The sequence below is a fragment of the Hemicordylus capensis genome, chromosome 3 (genome assembly GCF_027244095.1).
Source record: "Hemicordylus capensis ecotype Gifberg chromosome 3, rHemCap1.1.pri, whole genome shotgun sequence".
Classification (NCBI taxonomy): Eukaryota; Metazoa; Chordata; class Lepidosauria; order Squamata; family Cordylidae; genus Hemicordylus; species Hemicordylus capensis.
In genome coordinates, this window is record NC_069659.1 from 94,977,654 (window position 1) to 95,003,663 (window position 26,010).

Sequence of the window (26,010 nt, forward strand, 5' to 3'; positions counted from 1 at the left end):
CTACATTGCAGGTGGCTGCAAGTAAGAGAGCCTGGAAATGGAGTGGGGGGGGCAGTGCTAGAGGAGCACCCTCTGGTCTCCAGGCTCTCCCCTTGCAGCTCCCTGCGGCCTTTAGCAATGCTTTTTCTGCAGGCTCACAGGGTTGCAGCAGCACCGAGAGTTGCTTGAGCTAGCTCTCTTCTTCTGGCACCACTGTGCATATATGTGAGTCATATTGTTTTCATTGTTTGGTGAGGAAGAACTGCTGTACACAAATGCAGAGGCAAGAGAAACTTTTATTCATTTTCCTTTAGGAAATGCTGGGCTTATTTGTCTGCATTTTCTGAAGACACAATCTCTGTCATTTTATAGAAGGTATAGACTGAATTTGGACTTAATATAAATGGCAGCTTTACTGTATTAGGGTGCAGATATGTCCACTTCAGTCTGGAAAGGTGACACAAGAGTTCTATAGTTTTCCTTTTCCTTTTGTGCTCAACAGAAGCATTTTTCGTTAGCACTAGTTAAGACTGCCTCCTCGTGGTCAACAAAACCTACAATCGATGTGACACAACTGCTTGCACCCAGGCAGTATGTGAGCTACATTTTTCTGAGCAGAATCCATGTATCAGTTATTATAGATAAAAGAATGAAAAGATACATGAAGTCAAGTTAGAAAACTTCCCTTAATTTGCAAAAATCCACCAAGAACATCGAGAGAAGCACAAAAGGTATTATGGAAAAATGACTCCCCCCTCCCCAGATGTTTATCACATGATAGAAGACTGATGATTTCACAGCCAATGGGCAAACTCAATTTCAATGGGGAAAACTGCTCTTCAAGCTTCTTTGCTAAATGCAATATTTAATTAAAGAGCAGTTCTGTAAATAATTCTATTATCGCTTCAGGGCTTTAGCATACAACAAGCTTGATTCAAGTAATTAAAATTTTACTTTTCCTAGGAGACCATAAATGTTGCTCTAACAACAGACTGGCTACTTGTTTGAGGCGACACCCCTAAGCAGCCTTAGTGGTAGAGGGGTTTCTCCATCATGATAATGGAAATGATTCATGAAACGAGGTACATTTCACATCACAGACTATCCCCACCCTACTGCCACCCACTTATTTTTCCATATGTTCTATTACATACAGGACTGGGCTAAGGAAGAGAAAGCAAGACATTTCTTTAGCTCAATTATGCTCTTGCATCTTGCTGCCAGGCTACTGAATCCTGGCTTACTGTGACATCTATACATAAACCTCCTTGTTCTACATTTTTTCAGCAATGTAGTTGTATTTATTTCCTGTTTAATGTTTCCCCAACACTGGTCAAGCAGAACACATCTCTCTTGTGAGGCATATGACTCATAATTACTCCCAACCAACCATTATGGACTAGTACTACCCCATACTTTGTTTGGGAAAGTGTGGTATCTATAGAGTATGAGGCTCTCAAGGCCACTGTATTTCAAGCTGCTGGACCAATATCAGCTTACAAGTCATTCTATAAGCTCTTTGTTCCTCCTGTTTGGTATCCAGCAACTGATTCTGTTAAGTGTCCTATGGGCTCACAAAAGCCCATCCACAGTGGAGTCTTCTTTGAAGTACAAGTTAGTAGCTGTACATTTGCTGCTGCTGCTGTTCTGCTTGAACCTGCTGCTGCCCTGTCTGTGGTTGCGTTGGCTGGGCCTGAGTCTGCAGGACATCACTTTGAGGCACTGCCCTCCATGTCAAGGGATGCTGTTCGGAGATTTGGCTCCCTAATGGAGCGATGGAGTTCACCAGAGTCGTCAGGTTTATAAAATGGGCCACTGACTGAGGGTTTGTTGCCTCAGGCTGAGACTGTATTTGGATATCGTTTTGGCGGTTACCATGCAGCATGGCAGAACCGGTGACTGTGTCAAATGTCACTGTGAGGATGGAATTGTCTAGTTGTAACTGGCGTTCAGGAGCGGCAAGGTGGCCAACGGCCACAGGTTGCAGGTTTGTAAATTGAGTTCCAGCTGCTGTAGTAATAGGAGTGACACTAATATTGCTCAGGCCAACAGAGCTAGAAGGGGCTGTGACATTTGGATCGCCAAGGGTTACCACCACCTGAGGAAAAAGAGAAGTGAACATGCATTTATACATGTGGCTATAATGAGCAGAGTAATTGTTAGTACCCCAAATGTGCTGTGGGTGGCAGCCAACTTTGCTACCTTCATTTTTGCCTATGGAACCACTACATCAAATGGGACGAGGAGGCTTAAAAAATGAAGACAAAAGAGTGTCACATGTGGCTGGGTAAGACATTTTAAGCCTTCCCACAATTCACTGATATTTGTTTGTGGGGTGGGTGTCTGGCAGGGCAGAGAGATGTTTTTGGGGCCCTTGAAAAATTCCTCTGAAATTCTTCCTTGGGAAGCAGCAGGAGGCATATCTGAGGTGGGGAGTAGAGGTAGTTTTCTTGCTCCAACTGTTCCCCTCTTGAACTATGTTGCAAGCAGCATTAAATGTTGGTATTTTTCCCTTCAGCAATGCTGTGGGCAGTGGTCTCAGCATGCTAGCTTTGATGACTTTGTGCAGGATCATTATTTCCCCGTGCATTCTGAGGAGCGGCAGTGGCCGGGCAACAAAGCAGGCATTTCATGCTGCGACTGCTGCTCGCAATGTTACTGCAGGAAAAATAGCTGGCACTGAACACTGCTTGCAGTGCTATTCAAGGAAAAACCAAAACACACAATTAAAGCAAGAACATTACTACTACCTCTGCTCCCCACTTCTGTTAAGCCCCAAATAGGTGTGCTTCAGAAAATTATTGATTACATTTATAAACCGCCTAACACATGAATCTAAAGATACACAACTTAAAACAATAAATAAAACACAACAGAACAAATTTTTAAATCATAAAATTTTAAAAATGGTTTTAACAAAAGCATTTTAAAAAAACAGCTTAGCAAGAGGCCTGAGAAAACAGGTGCATCTTAAGTGATTTTTGGAAGGCAGCCAGAGATGGAGGAGCTCTTATATTGATAGGGAGCCCATTCCAAAATCCTGGGGCAGCCACAGAGAAGGCCAGGTCCTGCCTCACCACCAAATGAACCGGTGGCAACCGTAACCAAACCTCCCCATGAGATCTCAGTAAACAGCAGGGTTCATGACAAAGAATGCGTTCTCTTAAATACCCTGGTCTTAAATTGTGAAGGACTTTATAGGTAACAACCAGCGCTGTCATGAACCCTGTCGCCGATTAAGATCATCTGGAGAGGTCCGGTTACGATTGCCATCAGCTCATTTGGTGGCAACTTGTGACTGGGCCTTCTCTGTGACTGCCTCGGGGCTTTGGAATACACTCCCTTCTGAAATAAGAGCATCTCCTTCTCTGCTTGCTTTTAGTAAGAATCTCAAGTCCTATCTGTTTTCCCAGGCTTTTAACTGAAATTGTTGTGTGTTTTTTAAGTTTGTATCTTCTGAGATTGTTTCTTATTTCTTTTGTGAATATTAACTGTTTTATATTGTTTTACATTCACTATGTTTTAACTTTGTACATTGCCTAGAGACGTCAATTGCCTAGAGACGTCAATATCAGGCAGTATAAAAATATGATCAAATAAATAAATAAAGGCGAGCATTTCCCCAAGTTCTGCTGCAAACTCCATATACTTATTGAAGTTCTTTTTTAAGCATTTCCAGTATTGACAGTCATGTATGTTATCCCTTCCCCCAATTTCTTGGTCATTGACTCTCACCTGCTGAATGCTTTGGACAGCTGAATTGGTCTCATCCCCCACATTCCCTGTGAATTCCACTTCCTTTTCTGTATATTCACTGAAGGCAGAATCCTCAGGCACTTGGGTTTCCTCCTCTTCACCAGCCTTATGCTTTCGTTTATGGCCACGTTTATGAGCCTTCATATGCTTGCCCTCTGGCAACTCTCCCTGTTCCAAAGCTAGGTCTGCCTGTACAGAGGTTTCAATAAGAGAGGAAGTCACCATCTTCCTCCTGCAGTCACACCATTCTTCAACAAAAGAACTTGGAAATTCCAGCGTGAAACTGATAAACTAAAATTTATCAATGTTTGTTCTAATGGTTTTTTAAATTGAGACAGTGGTTTTCTGTCTAGGTGTTACATTAGTATAACAAAGCTATACTAATTGCCAATGACTGCTGCTGTTCATGGTTTATCTTGTATACACTTTAGTTTTACACAGACATGTCACAGACTATAGCTCCTGTATTCCATAGCCTTTGGGCCTCACTGTTTATTTTCTTTTCTTCTATACTGATGTATAAGAACACAAGAGCCTGTTGGATCAGGCCAAGGCCTATCTAATCCAGCATCTTGTTTGCCACAGTGGACAACTAGAAGCCTCTGGGAAGCCTTTATAAGGCCCTGGAATGTCAACAGCCCCTTGCATTTAAAATCATGCACGTCATCGTATGATTTATGGCTATGTTTTTTTAAAAATTCAACAGCTGTTCACCACTGAAACTGTACGCCGATGGTTCAGCATGAAAACTATATCCATCTATTCCATAGCCAAATCTTCCTCTACAATCAGGAGGATTAGAAATATATATTTTAAAATGAAATCTGGGATTTTAAAATCCTAACAGAGAGCATGCTGCACAAAGATCATCGGGGGTACAACTTGCTTACCCCTTCTGTTCTCCATAGAAGTACCCATAAAATATAGTGGGAAGAATATGAGGTTGCACAAAGATTTCACATTTGCATGTTACCTGCACAATCCCTATAGAAGAAGCATCAACAGTAGTGGTCTTTGGGAGCTGTTCTAAGTCATCAATCCGAACCGAAAGCACCTGGAAACAAACAACTAACTATTAAAGAATGATCTATCCAAAGCAGGATGAACCATGCCATCAATGTAGAAGAGTTATGTTCTTATGTAACAACATGTTGATCGTGTTTATTTTATATTAATTTGGATATCTCAACACACTCAATTTAGTGAAACAGCATTCATTTCTTTGGCCATTTATGACATATAAAATAATATAATTTATTATTGGTGACAGTGAGTGTGATGTAGCTAGAATGCTATGCTTGGATGTTATAAGCCCAAATTTAAGCCTCTGCTCACCCATGAAGCTCACTGAATGTCTGTGTGAAAATCTTACCCTAGCCTATTCCACAGGATTGTTGTAAAACTAAAATGCCACTCTGATCTCCTTGGAAAAAGCCTAAAAAAACACTTAAGCAATGGGCAGCAACAAATTATTCAATTTAAGGCTCTATTATTAGATTTCTCAGAAAAGACAAATGCCCTACAAAAGCTACCATCATGCTAGAGGAGCAGAAAAGAATGTGAAACAGAAGCACCCGTTCCTCCACACATACTTGACCACACCCAATATCTTATTACAACTTAAAGAGGTTCAGATCTTTGCAGATCACCCCCCATGGATCTGTGCTAAAGATGCAGTCACATAGAAGAAATAACACCTGAATCAGCAGACCCACAAACAGAGTTACAGCACTAATTAGTTAATCACATGTTAGGAAGCAGTGGCTATATTCATGGGATGTGCCAGCTCAGATGTTACTGCCTCCACATGACTACTCCCCTGAGTATGCTATATACATCTATATTTCGAAAGACAGCCAAAAGGAAATCCTTCTTTACACAATGTGTAGTTGAACTATAGAATTTGTTGCCGCCAGATTTGGTGATGTCCACCAATCTAGACAGTTTTAAAAACAGATTAGACACATTCATGGAGAATAGGGCTAACAGTGACTACTAGCCTTGACAGATATATATTTCTATAAGGATCAGAGGTGACAAGCCCCTGAACACCAGATGCTAGGAAACACCAACAGGAAAGGGTGATTGCCCTCTTTCCCCCACTTACAAGATTCCCAGATGCACCTGACTGGCGACTGCATGAAGCAGGATGCTGGACTAGTTGAGTATTTGGCCTGTTCAAGCAGGGCTTTTTTGTGTGTTCTTACATTGCTCCACAAGAGGCAAATATCTGAACCAGCCTGGGAGACTTCAAGAGAACAAAAATGTTCACACATCTTAATGTATAATCAGTGTTACATTTTCTACAAAGAATAAATATATCTCTGAAAGCACATATTGCTCTAATACAAAAATTCTCCATTTCTGTCACAGTATGCTCCTAGCTAAAAAATGAGGACATGGCAAATTTCTTTCTCCTAAAATTTGCCATACGCCTGTGTGCTCCTTCATGCAACATCCAAAATAATCGCTGGCTAATTAGCAAAACAACACATTTTAATAGCTTAATTGTCTCGAGCGGCCCAGCAGCAACACCTGAATGAGAGGCTGTGGGTGTGTGTGGGGGAGGCTATTCAGGTGGCCATTTTGTCAGATCTGAGGTCTGTACTTGTGAGGCTTCTGCTCTACATAGTTCATTATCACCCTTGACTTATACTGTCTGCCACAATTAAAATAATTAGGAGAAGCTTTAAATCACGAAGAGTAATCTGAAGTTCAGTACAACCTTTAATTAAGATTATTTTTTCAAAAAATTATATTATATAGTATTTTGCTTGATTGCATTTATTTATTTGATTATATTATAAGTTGCTTTGAATTGGTACTACAATTTGGTGAAAAAATTTAGCAGGATAAAAATGGTTTAAATAAATAAGATAAATAAATACATTTTTACTGGTGTTCTTTACAACAGAAGCTCCTTTCTCCTCTACCTAGGAAAGGACCTAAAATATACAGTATTTTAAAAGTGGCCCATTAATAGTTATTTAACTTTCCACGAGTACTTTGAAATCAGGACAAAAGACTCAGCTTTCAATTTTAAAGAAACACACTAACACTATGAGTTCTGATTTCTGTCCAATACAGTCTGTGATGCACTTGGTCTTTAGTCATGAATATCAGACACGGGGTGCACCTTACAAGGAAACAGGCTTTCAAAGATATGCAGAGCAGATTTCAGCAGCTATCATAATAGAAAAAGTTGTGGAATTTGCCAGTAGTGCACTGAAAGGAAAATCAGAAGAATACATGGAAGTGAGGGTTCCACTTGAAAGTCATAGTGGAAACCATAAAGTGTCAAATACTCACCTCTGGGTGTTTTCGCCTCATGTGACGACTCATTGAAGCTCTGGTAGAAACCTTCGTCCCACAGAGTTGGCAACTCTGAGCTTCTACCTTATCATGAGTCAGCTGAATGTGCTTCTGAAGCATGTAATCCGTGACATACTTTTTATCACACACTGAGCATGTCCACTGCTTTCCCACTAGCAGCAAACAAAACAATAAGTTAGCATTAGGCCCCAATTCATATTAGCTGCTATCTTAGTACAGGTGGACCTCGTTACTTGTGGTCCCAACATCCACAGTTCCATGTATCTGCGGTCGGGCAACTGCCACCCAACCTTGGTATACACTGTTTAAAAAGGGTTAAAAACCATGTATCTGTGGTGCCTAGGTAGCCGGAAATGGCGGGGAAATGGCGGAATTGTGGCTTTTGGGTGGCATTGCTGGACAGCTGGAGATCTGCAGAGCACAGTACAGCACCTCCTCTTATTTCTTCAGTTTTTAGCCATTTTTAAAGCCTCCAGAATTCTAACCACCACCAACCCCCACCCCACCCCCGGTTCCCATTGCCTCAATGTTTTATTATCCACGGTTTTGCTATCTGCAGCTTCAGCCGAGAACGGAACCCCCATGGATAATGAGATCAAACTGTATTGCATTGCTGGCATTTTAACCACAGCAAATATGTACTGAATTATGTGGTGTAGAATTCAGAAGAAGTATGTTATGTTTGAATACAGTTCCATTTTAGCATTTACCTGTGTGAATTAGTTTGTGTGTCTCCATGGTGTTCCTCTCGCTAAATGTCTTCCCGCAGAGCTCGCACATGAAATCCTTGATTCCTGCTAAACAGAAATTATATTCAATACCAAAATGATTATCTGCTAAAAGTACTTATGGCAAGTTATAACATTTTGTGTTACAAAGTATACTCTTTTCCTTAGACATTCTTTTGGTTCAAATGTTATGCCAAAGCAGCATCAGAAACTAGGGATGTGCACGGAACTGGAGGCGGCCGGTTCGATGTGTGGGGGGATGCCTTTAAGGGTGGGGGAGGGTGCACTTACTAGACGCAGGATGCATTTACTACATGCAGGCGCGTCTACTACTTCCGGGTATATCCGGTCATCGGGGCAGCAGGGAGGTACGCTGCCGCCCCAACGGACTTTTTGGAAATTGCGTGCTGGTGGGGGAATTATGGGGGGGGGGAGAGTGCATCCTCCCCTGCCCTTAAAGGCAGACACCCCACTGCTGTCGAACCTTCGAGCCGGCCAGGGTTCGAACCTGTTTGGAGGCCCGTAAAAGGGCCTCCAAACAGGTTCGCGCATCTCCTATCAGAAACTAGGTCAAAAGAAGGCAGCCTTAGTTCCAGAAATTAGTATGAGTTCCAACTGGAGACACTTTCATTCATGTGAGATCCACAAGCATGTGATAGATTCCAGAAGTCTTAACATTGTACAGTAGTTAGTCTCGGTGCTCATGAAACTAAGGACTCTTTAAAGCAGGGCTAAGCAAAACGGAATCTATTATCAAATACTGTGTCACTGCAGTTCTTCTTAGAAGGCTTCAACGTCTTTAGCTGTTTATTTCTATAAGCACTAACACTACTCCCTCACCCCATAGTTTACATTTCAGAAATACAGATCTCTTCCTCCAGTTTCCAGTCTTTATGAGTTCTGTTCAAGCTAACAATTATTTGTTCACGGAACAGTGAATGTTGTTGGACAAAATTCCTTGGGTGTGTGGTCTAAGTCAACCTCTGTAAATGTGTCTGCATGACATACTTGAATCTATTTCTCTGCCACGGCTTCTGCATGTAGCCAGGGAATTCCATCATGGGCTAGGGTTTGTGCCATGTAAAACCACTTATAAGAAATATATAGGTATATAAAGTACTAAAGGTGTAATCCTGGGTACACTTCCTTGAGTTGTGCCCACTGAAGAGTTATATTTTTTATTCGCATTTATATGTTGCTTTCTTACCCACTTAGGGTCATCAAAGTGGTTTACAATAGGGGAAAAAATAATAACACAATGAAAGGCAAAAAAAAGGGTAGCAGCAATAAAATAGAAAAACAATAAGAATACAATTGGATTAGGCCAAATGCCTGGCAAAATAAAAAGTATTTTACTACCTGCTGGGAAACTTGCACTGTAGGGGCCAATTGAACCTCTGTGGTGAGGAAGTTCCACAGTCTAGGTGCTACTACTGAGAAGGCTCTGCCACATATCATTCTTTAGCTGGCAGCAGAGCACAGAGCAGAGCCTCTGACAATGATCTTAATAAGTGAGCTGGTTCATGTGGTAAGAGGAAGTTCTTTAAAGACCTTGGGCCCAAGATTTAAAATGTAATACCAATACTTTGAATTGTGCCCAGAAGCGAATTGGGAGTCAGTGAAAATTGAACAACAGGGGAGTAACATGATCCCTGTACGGAGCACTCAACAGCAGCCTAGCACAGATTTCTGTACTTAGCTGCAGTTTCTGAGCCCTCTTCAGATACAGCCTCACATATAGGATGTTACAGTCATGGATGGAAACAAGGCATTATGTAACTGGAGCCAGATCTGCCTTTACCAGGAACAGACATAGTTGGCACACCAAATGAAGCTGTGCAAAGATGCTCCTGGCCACACCTTACTTCTGAGAAAACATGCATCAGTCTGAAAGAAGTAGCTGACATGACTGTGCTTTATTAGAAACAGCAAGACACTCCCCAATGACTTCTAGACAATTTAGTTTGCTAAACTTGCATCAGCTGTATGGCTCCTGTCAGCAGTGCTCACCTGTATGCCTTTTGTAGTGCTTAAGCATGTTGACTTTCTGTGCAAATTTCCGATGGCATTCCGTGCATTCATACTCCTTTATTCCTTTATGAAGCTTCATATGGTGGCGCAATGCATGTTTTGTTTTCATGCCTGCAAGGAATAAAACCTAAGTTAAAGCATGATGGAAGGCCTTTCTGCCCAACACAAAAGGAGTGGGGCGGGGTGGGGGAGACATCTGCAAGAGACCATTCAAAGCCAGTGAGCACCTCTCAGAAAAATGAGTGAAGTTCTCATCTTGTACAACTTGGCTAAAAGGACCTTTGAACCATCGTCTGTTTTAGAAAATATGCTGTGTAAAAGCTTCAAGATAAAAAAAAAAGCTTCAATAAAAAAATCCCTAAGAGACTTGGAATGGAATTTTCAAAATTGAATTGTGACGCTCAGCATGCACTTGCACTCATGTTAATTCTTCAGATAAATTTTATTCATCTAGCTGCTGCCTTTGAAATTCCGCTTAGAATCTATGACCTAAATCACAACATTTAGGACTGCGGCATGGAATTCAAACGAAGCAGAAAGCAGCCACAGAGCTGGAGAACGGCAAGGGGGGAAAAGGCTGACTGACCTATCCTGTTGCTGCAGGGCAGCATCATTTACACATCAACTTATGCAATTCTGCACAACACACTTTCAAATAAACGCATAGCGCAGTTGCAAGGTGATGACAAAGAAGGAAAACTAGTGGGGAGCAAAGAGAACTAGATCCTCTTCAGATGATCCTGTATCCTGTTTGCATTTGTCTTATTAATAGTGGGTATTTTAAGCCATATGCGCAGCCTCAATGGGGGCTGCTGCTGCTGTGGACACACAAGCAGTGGCGCCACTGGACACTTAAAAAAAATAAAAATATTTTATTTTATTCCTTGTATCTGCGTCTGTTATTGTTGTAAGCCACCCCGAGCAGTATTGCACTGGATGGGCGGGGTATAAATATTTTAAATAAATAAATAAATAAATACATAATAAATAGGTGAACTACCAGCGTTACCATAGTTTCTCCCATTTGCCACAATGGAAGAAACTACGGTAATGCTTGTTGCGCAACCAGCATCCTCCCCAGTGCCGCCACTGTTTCTCTGTCCATAGCAGCACCACCACAATACCTTCCTGTCCCTGCTGAGGCTCCACATCACGCTAGCCATTAACTGTAGAATGAGGCAGGACAGAAATATTTAAAAGACCTTTAAGACATGTGTGTTTTCTCAGGCTTTTAATTAAAATTAATTTTACACTGTTTAGGTGAATTGGGTGTTAGGTTCCTGGGGCGGGGGGGACATCCGAAAAACACTGATTTTCACAGGGGAAATGCAGGGGGAAGCTGCCTACTGTATTTAGCTGCTCCCCTTGAGTCGCACTGTGCCCTGGAATGCCTCCAAATTGGCTGAAATTCATCAGTTTTTAATTCTTTCTTTCTTTTTTTTAAAGAAAAAGGAGACATTTTGAGGCTCCAAATCACAAAATGGCAGCTGGAAATGACCTCTACGGTCATTTTTGGCCACTCCTAACCCATGGATATGAGAGGTCAGCATGTTCCCCCCCTTTCCCTGCTGCGTATGCCGAGTTTGGGTGTCTTTTACCCGACCGCAGATATGTGAATCCGTGGATACCGTGCCCTCCTGTATCGTAATTTGGATTGTGTACAATGCCTAGAAATGTATATATCAGGTGGTATATAAATATGATAAATAAAAAAGAAACATCAGATAGACACCAGCAACTGTCACTGGAGGTACTGAGCTGGGGGTACATAGGGCCAGTTGCTCTCCCCCTGCTAAATAAAGAGAATCACCATGTTAAAAAGGTGCCTCTTTGCCCAGTTAGCAGGGGTTATATAAATAAATGCAACGTATTAAAGATGCTTAAGCCTCACACTTGATCTTAGCCAAAAGGCCAAGAAGCCTCATATTCATAACCAATTTTTCAGTTGTAATAGTGATAATATATCAAAAGCTCTGTTAATTCACTGGGAGAGTATGCACAAACTACTATGTCTAGCAATAGAGGTTAACGACTGTAGTGCACAAAACATGTGATTCTAAAGCCAACAATGCTCACAAATCACTGGTGGTAAGTGAAACCACCAGGTATTAATAGGATTATTCACTGAATGTTCCAATGCTGTGCAGAGGTGTCCACTCGTACCGTGGCCATCTCTGTGCAGTTCCTCACATTGCTAGTGCTGCGGGTGGGGCTCTTCTATGGGAACCAGAGCATGAGGGGCTGGCCAGGAAGGCATGCGGGGATGCAGGCACATCAGGAATGCTTATGGGGACATCTGGGAACTACAGTTCCAGAAATTTGAGGAACTGCATAGAGATGGCCACATAGTGAGAGGATGCTTCTGCATGGTAGTGAGTGTGTGTGCTGCAAATTCATTGGCATGGGAGCATTATGACACACAGCCCTGTCCATGAATAATGCATTATCATCACCAGTGGAAAATTTTCTAATACACTTCAGCTGCAGTTATAACAGGCTGGATTAAACCTGTGGAAGTATATACATGACAGAAATACATGCAGGAAAACAACCACAAAAACTACCAGTGCCATGGCGCTACGCCATATGGTCATGCATATAGAAGCTTTGAGAGTCAAAAGTGCTTTTCTGCAGAGCAACACTGATGTAAAATAAAATAAGTAAATGCTTCCTGACTCTTGATCAGTACAATGTAAAATGCATAATTCCAGGCATTTATTGGGAAGTTTCTGATTATCAATTAATTCATATTTTGAAAGCAATATGTGTAATGGCATACCACAAATATTAAGAGATAGAAAGGTATACACATACCTTTACCACATTCTGCACACAGGTATTCTCGGATATTGTCATGGACCCTCATGTGTTCTTTTAACATATCCTTCCTTGCAAATGACTTACCACATTGCTCACATGCATGGCTTTTTACTCCTTTTAAAAAACAGAAAAGAAAAGAGATTGTTATACGAACAAAAGACCAAGGAGGAAACACATGTTTTGTATGCGAGTAAAACCAAAACAACTGTTTTATAAATCAGGAACTCAAGAAGAGAAAGTAATCTGCAATAAGATAAAAGTAGGGAAAGATACGAGGAAAACTCTAACCAGCTGGAAAAAGAGTTTTGAAATAAGATGACAGATAAGCAAAATGAGAAAAGAGAGAGAGAGAAAGCAATAGCAGGGTGGCTGAAGCAAACCATGAGAGATGTTTTTAAAATTCAGGATGCTCTTGAATTGCAGCCTGTATTGGAAGTCTACAAAGTACAGAACTGCTTCTGTACCCTAGAGAAAGAGAACATCACATTCAGTCAGAGTGTCCATTTAAGGCAGGGAAGTGGGGACCAATTTTTCTAAACTCCTCCAATCAAGGGCCAGATAATTTTTTTAAGCTCCTATTTAGCTCTACCCACATTCAGTGATCTCATCACTCTTCCTTGCCAGGATGAGAGCTAAGGGTACGTGACAATCCACCCACTGTGCAATGGCAGTGTATAGCAGAAGTTGGAGCTTCCTGTAAACTGCATCCACTTTATAGCCCTGGTGGGTTGCAGCTAACAGTTATGGACCTCTTCCTATCCTGAGGGTCCTCCCTCCCCCAATCTAGAAAAAGGATATGGTTTGGGAATATTGTGCAGAATATTCAATACACATAATACACCATTACAAAATATTTCCTCAATAAATTAAATTACATAATTAAAAAGCAGCAGAAGAACAATATTTTTGTTATTAAGATAACAGTAATAAAACAAGTCTACCTGTATGAATAAGTTTATGCCGTTCTAAATTCCCTATGCTGTTAAAAATCCTTCCACAGATTTCACATGGATGGATATATCTAAAATGGGAAATAAAGATAAACTAGTGACATCCTTTTTCTGATGACTTGAAAATCTGTAATCTCAAATTTGTAAAGTGTACTTTTATGTAAAGAGCAAGTATTTGAAACAGCTGTTTAAGTGAGGACCCTTGAACCTTGGAATTATGCAGAAAAACCTGGCTACATTTCAGTATATTTGTCCAGCCTAGCTCCTGCAAAGATTAATGGATTCAAGATTTTTCTGTGGCTTACAAATGAGCACTGAATCTTTAAAGCATGCATAGTGCCTAGGTTTTTTTTTTAATGTTGTATGGATTTATAGGCTTAATAATTTTGTATAGATACATGAAGTTATTTTTTAAATTATTCATTTGGGAATATAAAGTAACCATCCCCAGCACAGCATCCCTCCAGTGGCTGCTGCTGGTGTCTGTCTTACGTTTCTTTTTAAGATTGTGAGCCCTTTGGGGACAGAGAGACATTCTATTTATTTATTTATTTATTTATTTCAATGTAAAACACTTTGGGAACTTTTGTTGAAAAGTGGTATATCAATATTGGTTGTATTTGTATAACTTTGTTTCTTTTATATAGTGTCCCAGCACTTCCTTGTGCTGGGATTTTTCTTCCCTCTGCAAGGGAAACAAACTGAGGCAAATCCAAAATAAGAATGGCTTCACACATGTGCCCTGGAAGTGGCAGATGCTATTTCTTATTCTCTCTCTTCCTGCCTCTCATATAGATATTATCTGAAGCACAATATCATGTTTAGGAACACAATATATTCCCAGTACTTCCACACAATTAGTGAAAAAGTATTTACCAGCTCCTTTTCCTGCCATTGTTTTGCAAAAGTGTGATTAATGTGGTAACGTATCACACTTCAGATATGGAAAAAATGGAAAATAAATAGGTATTAAAAATCTGCATCTTCTTCACCCCCTAGTAGTTACAGTGACAGAGTGGCTGCTGCCTCTGAAGCCCATGTGCAATACCACCCTAAATTACTTTCCCAAGGCAAGCAAATGTTCAGTAGAAGTCTGAGGTCAGTGCCATAAATACTGTCCCACCATTCCATCCAGGACTGTTTCTGACTGTTCTTACATGCCAAGGTTTCATTACCGTCTCTAAGGAACAATTCTCAGGTTGCAATTTTGCCTCTAGTTCTTATGAATAGGTCCAATGAAATCAATGAGATTCCTGCATGCCTAGACTGCAGGATTGTATCCTTCCTCTAGTTTTGTTAGAGAGATTTGCTTACTTCTGCACATTGGGGTCTGGCAAATTTTCCCGATGAATGACCATGTGTGCATGGTAAGTTGCCTTCAAGGCAAAACGTCTATTGCAGATGCTACAGCCATAGCCCTTTTCTTTGTGAACTTCCATGATGTGTTTCAAATATTCTTTTCCTCGGCCAAATGTCAACTGAAGAATAAAACAATAGTGAATGCACCACACCGGCGAGAGGGAGAAACAGCTTTAGAAATAGCAACCACTATCTAATACAACTTTGGGACAAACAGCAAAAGTAGCCATTAAACACATACACTATAGCCCTGTTTATATTCCAGTTCCAGAATAGTCCAGGGAAAAGTGAGAACTTCTAATCCCAGGTGAGCTCAGTCCCCTAAACTGTCATCAGTCCCCCGTTATTTTTTACATGTCTGAGAGCTGTAATGCACAGCACACATGCAACTCTCCATCCGCAATATCTACCCTATTCACTTCAGTGGAGGCAGCACGTGCTCCTGTGTGCATACCTTTTCTGCATATACCAAACTACTCCCTCCACTGAAATAAACATTGTTGCCTGCATATGCAAGAGCCCCACGTACACACTGAAGCATGCACAGGCTCTCTGGATCAGGGAGAATTGCTGAACATGTTTTAACGATGTTCACACACACACCTTTCGGACCCCAATCCATCACAAAATGTTTGAAAGGAGTAAAACTACCTGGCACCTTTTGCAGCTATACTTGTGAGGCTCAGAATCCACACTTCCATCAGAGTTGTCATCGTTTTCCTCTGAGGATATTCCAATTTTGCCAATGAACTCTTCCCTCTGATGGTCATCCATTATTGCTATATCCTATGCAGAGTGGAAGTGCAAATTGAAACTTTATCTAATTGAAAAACTAAATTAACACAGCAGTAATATTCTATGATACTAGTACAGGTAACATGCTTAGAAATAGGGATAATACCTTTATGTGAACCTCGGTTGAACGATAACACAAAACAAAACTGGACCAAGTAGGACTCACTACCCCTTTGCCTATTTTTCAAATGATCAAACTTGGATAAACTAGCTCAGTGCTTGGGAGAAAGTGGCAGCCCCCATCAACACTAAGTGCAGCTCCCTGACTAATTGCTTATGATGATTACTTAAGCAATTAGTATTCATTCCCTGGATGAATCTGATTACTTGACAGATTCATTACTTAAGCAATTAGTAGATTCATTTCCTGGATGAATCTGATTATGTAGAACCTTTTCAGTCTGGCTTCTGAGCTGGATCCAGAAAGAAACTGCCTTAGTCACCCTGGTAGATGATCTACACCGGGAGAAAGAAAGAGGGAGTGTCTGTTGATTCTCCTCGATCTCTCAGCAATTTTTGATATCATTGATCATGATATCCTTCTGGGTTGTCTCTCCAGGTTGGGACTCCTAGCTGTGGGGTCATACTCAGAAGGTGGTGCTGGGACGCCTGCTCCACCCCTTGGCCTTTGGTGAATGGGGTGCCTCGGGGATCTATTTTGTCCTCTATGCTGTTTAACATCTGCATAAAGCCTCTGGGAGAGGTCATCTGTTGCTGTGGGCTGCAGTATCATCAATATGCTGATGACACCCATCTCTACCTATCTTTTAAGTTAGCAGACACCGGGGAGGCAGTAGATGCTCTGAACTGGGGTTTGGAAGCTGCTCTAGACTGGATGGGGTCAAACCAGCCAAAACTTAATCCAGATAAGATGGAAGTGCTCTGGGTTGGTAAACTGATTATCTGAGTAGTGAGGTAAATCTGGTCTTGGATGGGGTCACACTCCCTCTGAAAGACAAAATCTGTAGCTTCAGGGTGTTTCTGGACCTGATGCTGTCCTTGGAGCACAAGTGGTGGCAGTGTATTGAAAAAGTGGTGCTTTTTACCAGCTACGGCTGGTATGCCAGCTGTGACCCTACTTGGAGAAGTCAGACCTGACCTTAGTCACTCATGCTTTGGTAACATCTAGATTGGACTACTGCAATGCACTCTATGTGGGGCTGCCCTTGAAGACAGTTTGGAAGCTTCAGCTGGTCCATAAGGCTGCTGCAAGGATGCTCATGGGCTCAAGCCACTTCATGAGTGTCACACGCATCCTGGGCAGTTTCACTGATTACCAGTCTGCTTCCGGAATATTCAAGTTGCCGGTCTTAACCTTTAAAGCTCTACATGGCTTGGGGCTGGGGTACCTGTTGGACCACATTCGCCTATATGAATCTGCCAGGGCCCTCCGCTCATCATCTCAGCCCCTGCTCATAGCCCCGCCACTAACAGAGATCCAGTTGGCGGGGACTAGAGACAAGGCCCTTTTTGGTTGTGGCCCACTGGCTTTGGAATGCCCTCCCAAAGAGTTTTGCCATGCTCCCTCCCTCAATGTTTTTTTTTAAAAAAACCAATTTAAAGCATTTTTTGAAAGAGGCTTTTAAATGTTTCCTTAGTTTTTATAGTACTCAGTTTTTAGCTTTTTATTAATAACTTTTAATTTGAAACTTCTTTCCATTTTTTGAACATGTGGTTTTAGCCCAATCTTTTAACTTTTCTAACTTTATTAATCATTTAGCTTACACTGTATCTATTTTGTTAATGTTGTGAGCCTCCCTGAGCAGTAGTGTACTGGAGGGGCAGGGTATACAGTATTTCAAATAAATAAAAATTAGATCTGTGTGAAACTTTGGCCAAAGTAGAATACTCCTCACAACGCCTCGAGACACACATGTACTGTATGGAAGTGGCCATTCCCACTGCACAGTGCTGTGCTTTGCCAAGTATCAATCAGTGGGGCTCCTTTAAGGGAAACAGAGTCCTCCTGCAAGGCCATGTAACCTTTCCCATTGCTTTCCCCACAGAGTTCTGTGTACACCTTCCCAGACGGTGCTGGGGTTCAATGAGACATGATCCCTATTCAGATGTTAAACTAAAAGACATAGTACTCATGTACAGAGTCTAAAATGGGACTGGAAGTCTCATCCCAGTCACTTACCCCTGCAGCTTGCCACTCATGGTTAAGATGGCATTTGTCGAAGAGACAAACACTGTGTCCGCGATGGTGGGAACTTCCATTACTAAGAGGCTGGGTGCCCCAGCCTACTGATCATGGAAGGGAGCGTTTGTTACTCATCATGAAGGTTTCTTCCTGCTGCTGGAGTTGAGGATATCTTTTAGGTAGATCCAAGTCCACTCCAGACATGGAGTCTTGGTAGATCCAAGTCCACTCCATATACTGCTCCACAGGGCAGGACTATGCAAATCAGTTAGAAGTCTTTATGTACACTGGGGAGGATAGCCCTTCCAGTTCTGAATAGCAAAGTCCATAAAATAGAGAAAGCAACTGGCAAAAAATGGTAAGATTCCTTTTTTCCTCCCAAGAAGGAAGTAGTTCTTGCATTAGACCTGGGCAGCCCAAGTGGGTGGGCCGAAATGACCTCAACTCCAGTAGCAGGAACTAACTTCACAGTGAGTAACCAACATTCCTTTCCCTGCTGCTGGGTGAGGACATTTCGTAGCACATGCCAAAGCTGAAAGTCCCGGGTGGGAGCATCCCAGTCTACTGCGGAGGGCGTACCTGTTACAAAACCCTTGTACCAAAGCGGCATCAGCTGAGTGATGTAAATCCATTTTATAGTGTCTTGTGAAGGTAGATGGGAATGACCATGTTGTTGCTTTACACATTTAAGCAAGAGGGGCATTGGTTGAAAATGCTGCCATTGTTGCCGCTGCTCTGGTAGAAGGAGCTGAAATATGCAGAGGAGTTGGAAGGGAGCTTGCATTTTGGGCGGTATAAAAATATAATGAAGGAAGGAAGGAAGGAAGGTTGAAGGTGTCATAAGCTAGAGAGATGCATGCCTTAATCCACCTAGCTATGGTGGAAATGGAGACCTTCCGACCCATGGATGTAGGTAAATAGGACACAAACAGTGCATCAGAAGACCTCAACGGCTTGGTTTGGGACAGGATGATGGTAAGAGAAAATCCTGTGAATGATGGAATATGGATGGTACCTTGGGCAGGAGAGATGGATCAGGAATCAGTCTTACGGAGTCCAGGGGGGAAACACAGAGATGCTTGTTGACCGATAGAGCTTGAAGTTCTGAGACTCACTTGGCGGAGGTAATTGCCATCAGGAAGGCCAACTTGTAAGAGAGGAAGTGAAGAGGTATAGACCAGATGTGCTTGAATGGAGCACCATGTAATGCTCGGAGTACTTTATGTAAGCTTCATCTTGGAAAGCAGTGTATGGTAGGTGGAGAAAGTAAGGTAGCTCCCCTAAGAAAATGCTGGAGGTGAGATTGCAGAAGGTGTCACTTTCACGTGTTAGGGGCCAGCAGCCCTGAAAGCGCCACTGTTTGCTTTTTTAATGTGTTATCCTTCAGGCCGTTGTCTAAGCCTTCCTGTAGGAAACTGAGCAGGTCTTTTCAGTCGCAGGATTCCTTGGTTCTGTGATTACGCCTACATCAATACAAGAAGGCCCACCAAATAAACTGGAAGAAGTAACTGGTGGGTGCTTTTGTAGAAGCTAGAATTTCTTTCTGAAATAGCCATTTTGCTTTAGGAGATTCCATTCAGTCTTCGGGTGGAAGCCTCAACCAAGCTGGATCGTGGTGGAAGACTGGGCCTTGTTGCAGGAATTCTGTGGATACTGGAAGGAACCTTGGGCCTGAAGAGGTGCGGTGGAAAACTTCTGGAAACCAGGGTCCCCTTGGCCAGTGTAGTGCTACTAAGATGACCTCCGCCTTGTACAGACAAACTTTGAGAAGCAAGTGGCTGATCAGAGGCACTGAGGAAAAACATACAACAGCTCCTGAGGCCAGGGAATCAACAGAACGTTGACTGCTTCCGATCCTTCGATGAGAAGCGCGCAAAAAATCTTGGTAGTTTGGCATTGTCTGGTGCTATGAACAGGTCAAACTTTGGTTTTCCTAGGCGTGCTGTGAGAAGATCAAGGACATGGTGGTTGAGATTCCATTCTGCTGGGTGGAGTTCCATTCGGCTGAGCCAGTCTGTTTTGGTATTGAGGACACTGCTCACATGGTAAACCCACAGAGATGCCAAGTGTGTCTGCCCACTGGAGAAGGCGGGTTGCTTTTTGATGTATTGAGCATGATCTGGTCCCTCCATGGCGGTTGACATGGGCTTTTGCCGTGATACTGTCTGTGTGGACCAGAACATGTTTGTTTTTCAGCAGATGTTGAAAGGCTATCAGTGCTAGCTGAATGGCTCTCAGTTCCAGCCAGTTGATGCTATGCTCTTTTTCCTGTGCATTTATGTATTATTTATTTTTGTATTTAAACTGCTTTGAGAACTCTGGTTGAAGAGCAGTATATAAATATTTATTATTATTATTATTATTATTATTATTAGGTGAAGGAAATATTATTTCTCCGGTTGCACGATATTGAGCAGCAGGAACTTATGTCTTTGGCCAATAGGACTTGCTCCCCTTTACGTTTTGGGATTTTGCCACCTTGGGGAGATAGAGGTGCTAATTACTTAACAACACTGCATTTTTCTAAATTTCGGGTCTCATTTGCTCGGGCCCGGTTTAATGTGTTGCCCTCTTCTCTTTTGGAATGGAGATTTGCTAAAGATCATCCTGTTGCGGTTTTATGCCCTTGTGGCATCGGCCTTCTGGAAACTGTCACCCATGTACTGCTATATTGCTCTTTATATCGGGATGCTAGAGAAGAACTTATTTCCCCTCTGTTACTCAAATTTCCCGGAAGGTGTGAGCTCTTTTATACACATTACTGCCTCGCTGATTCAAGCCCCGGGATTACAACAACTGTAGCTAAATTTTTCTACACTGCAATCAGGCTAAGGTCCCTATTAAGTGCTTAATTGCGAGAGCTGTCTATTGTTTTTAAGTAATTTATTATGATTGATTGCATTCTGTTTTATTGTGTTTTAGGCACTGTTTTATTGATCGTTGTATTGAGTATATTTGTTATTCCTATTTCTGCTGGCCAATGGCCGTAATAAAATAAATAAATAAATATTATCATTATTGTTATTGTTATTGTTAGTAGTAGTAGTAGTAGTACACCCAAGTGATGTAATCTTTGGGATAGGCAAAGATGACTCTTGGGGTGGCTGACTAGAAAGCCATGATTGCTCAAAACCTGCAGGATCAGACTCAATGTCTGAGTTTGCTGAAATCAGGTTTGGTGATCTGAGCAGCAGATAGTCTAAGAAAGCAAAAACCCTGACACCCTGGAGCCTGAGGTGAGCTGTCAACAGCACCATAATCTTTGTGAAAACGCTGGTAGCTGGAGACAGGCCAAATGGAATAGCTTTGTGTTGGAAATGTTTGTCTGCATATTTGAAGCGGATGAATGGTCAGCTGTCTGGGTGGATAGGCACCCAGGGTGGATAGGTAAATATGCCTCCATCAGATCTATGGAGACAAGATAATCTAGATGATGGAGAGATTCCACAATTGATCTCAGAGTTTCCATTTTGAACTTCCTGTGCCTGACAAATTTGTTGAGAAATTTGAGATCAAGGACTGCTCTGAGTGAGCCATGCTTTTTGGTTATGGTAAAAATAATAGGACCCCCCACCCCACCATGTTGCTGAAAGGGTATGGGCTCTAAATGCTGGATGGCCAGCAGTAGACCTGAATGTTTACTTTGAATGGGAATGCAGAGTTGGCAGGAACCTGCTGGGAGGGGTGGTGGTGTACTGTAGTCTCACTGAGTAGTCTGAATGACCCATTTGTTGGTGGTGGAGAGCTCCCAGGTGTGAAAAAACCCAGCTAAGCATCCCACCACCAGATAAGGCAGCAAGTCAGAATTGCTGTATAGCTGTTTTTGACTGGGCTGAGAAGCCCTGTCATTGACCAGAGGATCTGTTGTTGGATCAAAACTTATTCCAAAAGGGGCACTGTGTTCTGCTGTCCTTGTCCCATGGTTTAAAGGAGGCTCTAAAGGGTCAAAAGGAATGAAACAGCTTTTTAATCCCTCTGTGTTGTCAGGAGGACCTTTCTTTTATATCTGGTCTCAATGAGTATGTCATTTAATGCCTCTTCACCAAATAACAGAGCCTATATACCTAGGTTGGCAGTGTTTCAGCCATAAGCTGCACCTATCCACAACCAAAGATGCAGTGGACCTGGCTGCAAAGCGTACTGAATCTTTTGGTCATGAAGGCCTGGACCTTTTGGATCTTTAGGAGTGTTTGTTTTATGCATATGCGATCTTTGGGTGGGTTCTAGAGAAGGTCATCCACACATAGGGGAGATGCTCTGGCAATAACAGAGGCTGCTGTGAAAGAAAGAATGGTGAGAGAAGAAGCCTCATGGGTCCTCTTTGAGAGAAGCCTACATCTTTTTTATCAGATTGATCCCTGAGAGAGCTGTCTCCATCATCAGGTAGCACAATGCCTGATAGATGTGCTACTACTGGTCCATCCATGGGGGGAAGGGGGGGCTTGGAGGAATTCTAGGCTTTCCTGGGGAAAATTATAAAATTTATTAGCCACTGTACTGGATTTCTTGTTGGAAGCAGGTGTGGCCCATTCCTGATTGACCGTGTTGCTAAGGAATTATTGGAAGGGAACATTCTTTTCTTTGGCCTTATTTGTGAGGAAAACAAGAGCCCTTTAGTGCTGGCTTGTTCCTCCTGGGGAAGTACCAGCTGCAATCCGAGAATATGAATTGCCTTATTTAAGAGAGGGGCAAAGTCATCTGGAATGAACAATATCTGTGACGTAGAGAAAGAGTCCATGAGTTGGTCTTCTGACCATTCCCCCTCTTCTCTGGGCTCCAGGTAAGGATCCTGGTTGCCCTGGTCCCCTGGAATCACTGGGTTTCCTGGATTAGGTTGAGGGTGCCCAGGCGGGGAGGCAGGTTCATGAAGATCTGGTGTCTGGGGTAGAGACTCATGTGGATTGTTGGGGTTGGGGCTGTCATTCCTAGATAACTCAGAGGAGTGTGGCGCATTTTGTCCACTGTTAGGCCTTTTGCTGCCCTTCTTTTTTGACTCTTTAGGAAGTGGGCTATCTGAGGACAAGGAAGAGGAAGGAACTCTTTCTTTTCCGCTTTCCCCCTTTTGATCCCCTGATTTTGCCAACAACTCTGAAAACCATGACTGCCAGGCAGGAGGTATGTCACTGTGGGTGGGGGAGGTGTTTCCCTAGAGGGAGAAGCTTCCCTAGTTAAATTGATAGTTTGGTGTGCTGCAGGGAGGTCTTGGTAGAGGTAAGTTAAAATTATGTTGTCTTCCCTTAGGAACGTTCCAAATGCAAGGTCCCTTCTGCATAGCCAACTGCTGACTCCAGGAACAGAAAGAAAAGGATCAGGTTGGTGAAGAGAGCGGATTTGATTTTATTTTTTAAAGAGAAGGAGAGAGAGAAAGAAAGCTTTTTTTAGGGAGAAAAAGGTGCTCTGTCTAGAGCAGATGTAAGACTAGAAGAACTGGGAAGACTATCCTCCCCAGAGTACTTATAGACTTCTAACTGATTTGCATAGTTCTGCCCCCTGGAGCAGTGTTAGGGAGGATAACCCATGAGATGTCCTCACCCAGCAACAGGGAAGTAGTGTTTGTCTCTTCAGATAAACGTCGCTGTAACCGTGAGCCGCGGGCTGTGGGGGTAAGTGACGGGGTTGGGGCGGTACTTCCAGCCCTGTTTCAGGTGCTGTGTAAGAATACAGCATCTTTTAGTTTAATGTCTAAATAGGACTTTGGTTTCTCTTAAATGAAAAAGCGAAGCACTGTGCAGAGGTCAGTGTGGTGGGAAATGGCTCTCACATTGGAGGTTTTTGATAATGTGGCCCCCACTTGAAAACTAGTGAAGATAACTGAACTAGCTAAATAATGAAAGATACCATCTTCTAGCTACAGATCGAAAGGTCTTGCTGTTTGCTAAATGCGATTACAAGAAATTATCTTCAAAAGCTAAAATTGCAAAAATACTAAATTCATAGAATAATTTCATTGCTGCAATGATAGCGCTTTCTATATATGTTAATTATTTCTCATATCATATTCCTATTGAAAATACAGTACAGAAAATAATATGGTGTGCTTCACCGTAATAATAATTTCCCCTCTTATTCTAAATCTCATAACAACCACAGCATTCACAAGATGGAAATTTATCAATATCATATTTCATATATGTTAATTCTAATTTAAACTTAAGGCAAGGTGGAACAGCCAGTGCCACAAGACTGATGAGGCAGTCTTATGACTTCAAAACTGGCCTCCAGCCTTTGTTTCTTGCTAAGACAGACCAGACAATATTCCTCCTATGCAATCTCACCCATAACACTTTCCCCAGCATTTCCTGGTAGCATTTTCCAACTCCCAGTCAGCACCAATCTTGAATCAAATAATACTGCACATTATCAAGCATTAACACAGTACCTTAAAATGAACATGAATATGATCTCTCAGGACATCTACTCTGAAGAATTTACGTCCACAGATCTCACAGGTGTATTTCTTATCTCCATGGGTCAGGAGGTGCTTATTCATATTGCTCCGACATGAAAATATCTAAAGGAGAAGAAAAGTGTTGATGGGTGAACTTTTTTTTTCCATAGTCAAATGTGAAAAATCTAAGCTACCCTTGTTCATAATAAACTCAAGTTTGGTGACATTTAATAAAGCTCTAGCTTTTTCTACTTTGATCATACTGGCTCAGGAATGACACAAGATTTTATGCAATGAATTCCAACAACAGAACTACCTGCAAGTTATTTCAGTTTCTCTAAGTAACTTCATTTGCAAATACCTAAATCCAAGTTTAGTAAAAATGACTTTAGTAAATCTATTCCTGAATACAGGAAGAAAAACAGTAATTGTGCTGCATGTGGTGTCATACAACATCCTTCTGCTTTGGCTATGGTACTGTGCAGAGCTCACAGCAGCTACGCAGACTGGCTGAGTTTGCCACTGCTTCTTGCAGAGATCACACAGAAAAAAATGAGTGCATTGAAGCGGTGACCAAAACAAATGGGTGGGTATTATTTATTATTATTGTTATTATCATTACTATTTTACACAGTCAGACAGGTGTTATTGACTGGTTTGTTTTATCCAGACATTGAGTCCTTCCCAAGGACCTGGGATGCCAGAATTTTATTGTCAATGTTGTTGCTGCTGTTATAGATATCGTCGCAGAATATATTATTAATAATAATAATAATAATAATAATAATAATAATTCGATTTCTATACCACCCTTCCAAAAATGGCTCAGGGCGGTTTACACAGAGAAATAATACATAAATAAGATGGATCCCTGTCCCCAAAAGGCTCACAATCTAAAAATAAACACAAGATAGACACCAGCAACAGTCACTGGAGGTACTGTGCTGGGGGTGGATAGGGCCAGTTACTCTCCCCCTGCTAAATATAGAGAATCACCATGTTAAAAGGTGCCTCTTTGCCAAGTTACCAGGTTAGGGTATGCCCTAAGAGTTCAAGACAAGCATTCTGCCTTGATCATACTGGTTCAGGAATGACGTTCCCATTGATGCAAGCTACAATGAAAATCCTACCTTTCCACACACAGGGCACCCAGATGGTTCCTTTTTGTAGCGGACCATATTCTCTGCGCTGTGCTCAAAGTCCTCTCTTTTAACACGCCTTACTCCTTAAGGTAACAGTTCCCACCAAAAAAAGAAAAAGACAAGAAAGGACGTAAACTAAACCATGCTTTCTACTTCTGTATATGACACTTTTAATTTGAACACCACACACCATAATCAAGACTGCAACCATGCATAGCATCCATATATTTAATCCCTGTAGACGTGCCTCTGTGGGGATGCGTCCTGGCAACCCAGCAGATTGGCTGGGCAGGGGAGGTGCCGGATTGGCTGGGCTGTGGGAGCCGTTGGGATTGGCTAAGCGAGCGGCAGGAGGCCGTTGAGTTGAGCTGCAGCTATGGGGGGAAATAACAGCGGCCGCTGCGGGCTGCTGTGAGGCGGCGGCAGCAGCCGCAGCCCTAGTCTGACCATTGCAGCCGCGGCCTGGGCTGGGAGGAGGCGGGAGGCAGCGGGACAGACTGGCCCTGGAAGCGCCTGCAGGGATGAGTGGGGAACGGGTGGTGGGGCGCAGCCCCCTCACCTGTTGCAGCCTGGGGTGGGAAGGAAC

At 42.3% G+C, this 26,010-nt stretch overlaps 1 protein-coding gene across 8 annotated transcripts in view; it reads right to left on the reverse strand.

Annotated features, from left to right (window-relative positions):
* Nucleotides 1-255: 255 nt before the first annotated feature.
* The window catches only part of PRDM15 (PR/SET domain 15), a 65,207-nt gene continuing 39,452 nt past the window's right edge, over nucleotides 256-26,010 (reverse strand). For 7 of the 8 annotated variants that reach the window (XM_053305569.1, XM_053305573.1, XM_053305571.1 and 4 more), the window contains 12 exons: nucleotides 25,413-25,507; nucleotides 24,274-24,405; nucleotides 15,608-15,742; nucleotides 14,912-15,075; nucleotides 13,589-13,668; nucleotides 12,642-12,761; nucleotides 9,807-9,938; nucleotides 7,779-7,865; nucleotides 7,045-7,220; nucleotides 4,709-4,789; nucleotides 3,715-3,924; nucleotides 256-2,077 (listed from right to left, as the gene is read on the reverse strand). In XM_053305569.1, the coding sequence (XP_053161544.1) occupies nucleotides 1,595-2,077; nucleotides 3,715-3,924; nucleotides 4,709-4,789; nucleotides 7,045-7,220; nucleotides 7,779-7,865; nucleotides 9,807-9,938; nucleotides 12,642-12,761; nucleotides 13,589-13,668; nucleotides 14,912-15,075; nucleotides 15,608-15,742; nucleotides 24,274-24,405; nucleotides 25,413-25,507 (1,895 nt within the window). In that variant the 3' untranslated portion in view covers nucleotides 256-1,594. The remainder of the gene's footprint in view (nucleotides 2,078-3,714; nucleotides 3,925-4,708; nucleotides 4,790-7,044; nucleotides 7,221-7,778; nucleotides 7,866-9,806; nucleotides 9,939-12,641; nucleotides 12,762-13,588; nucleotides 13,669-14,911; nucleotides 15,076-15,607; nucleotides 15,743-24,273; nucleotides 24,406-25,412; nucleotides 25,508-26,010) is intronic. The other variant, XM_053305574.1, reaches the window with a different exon arrangement.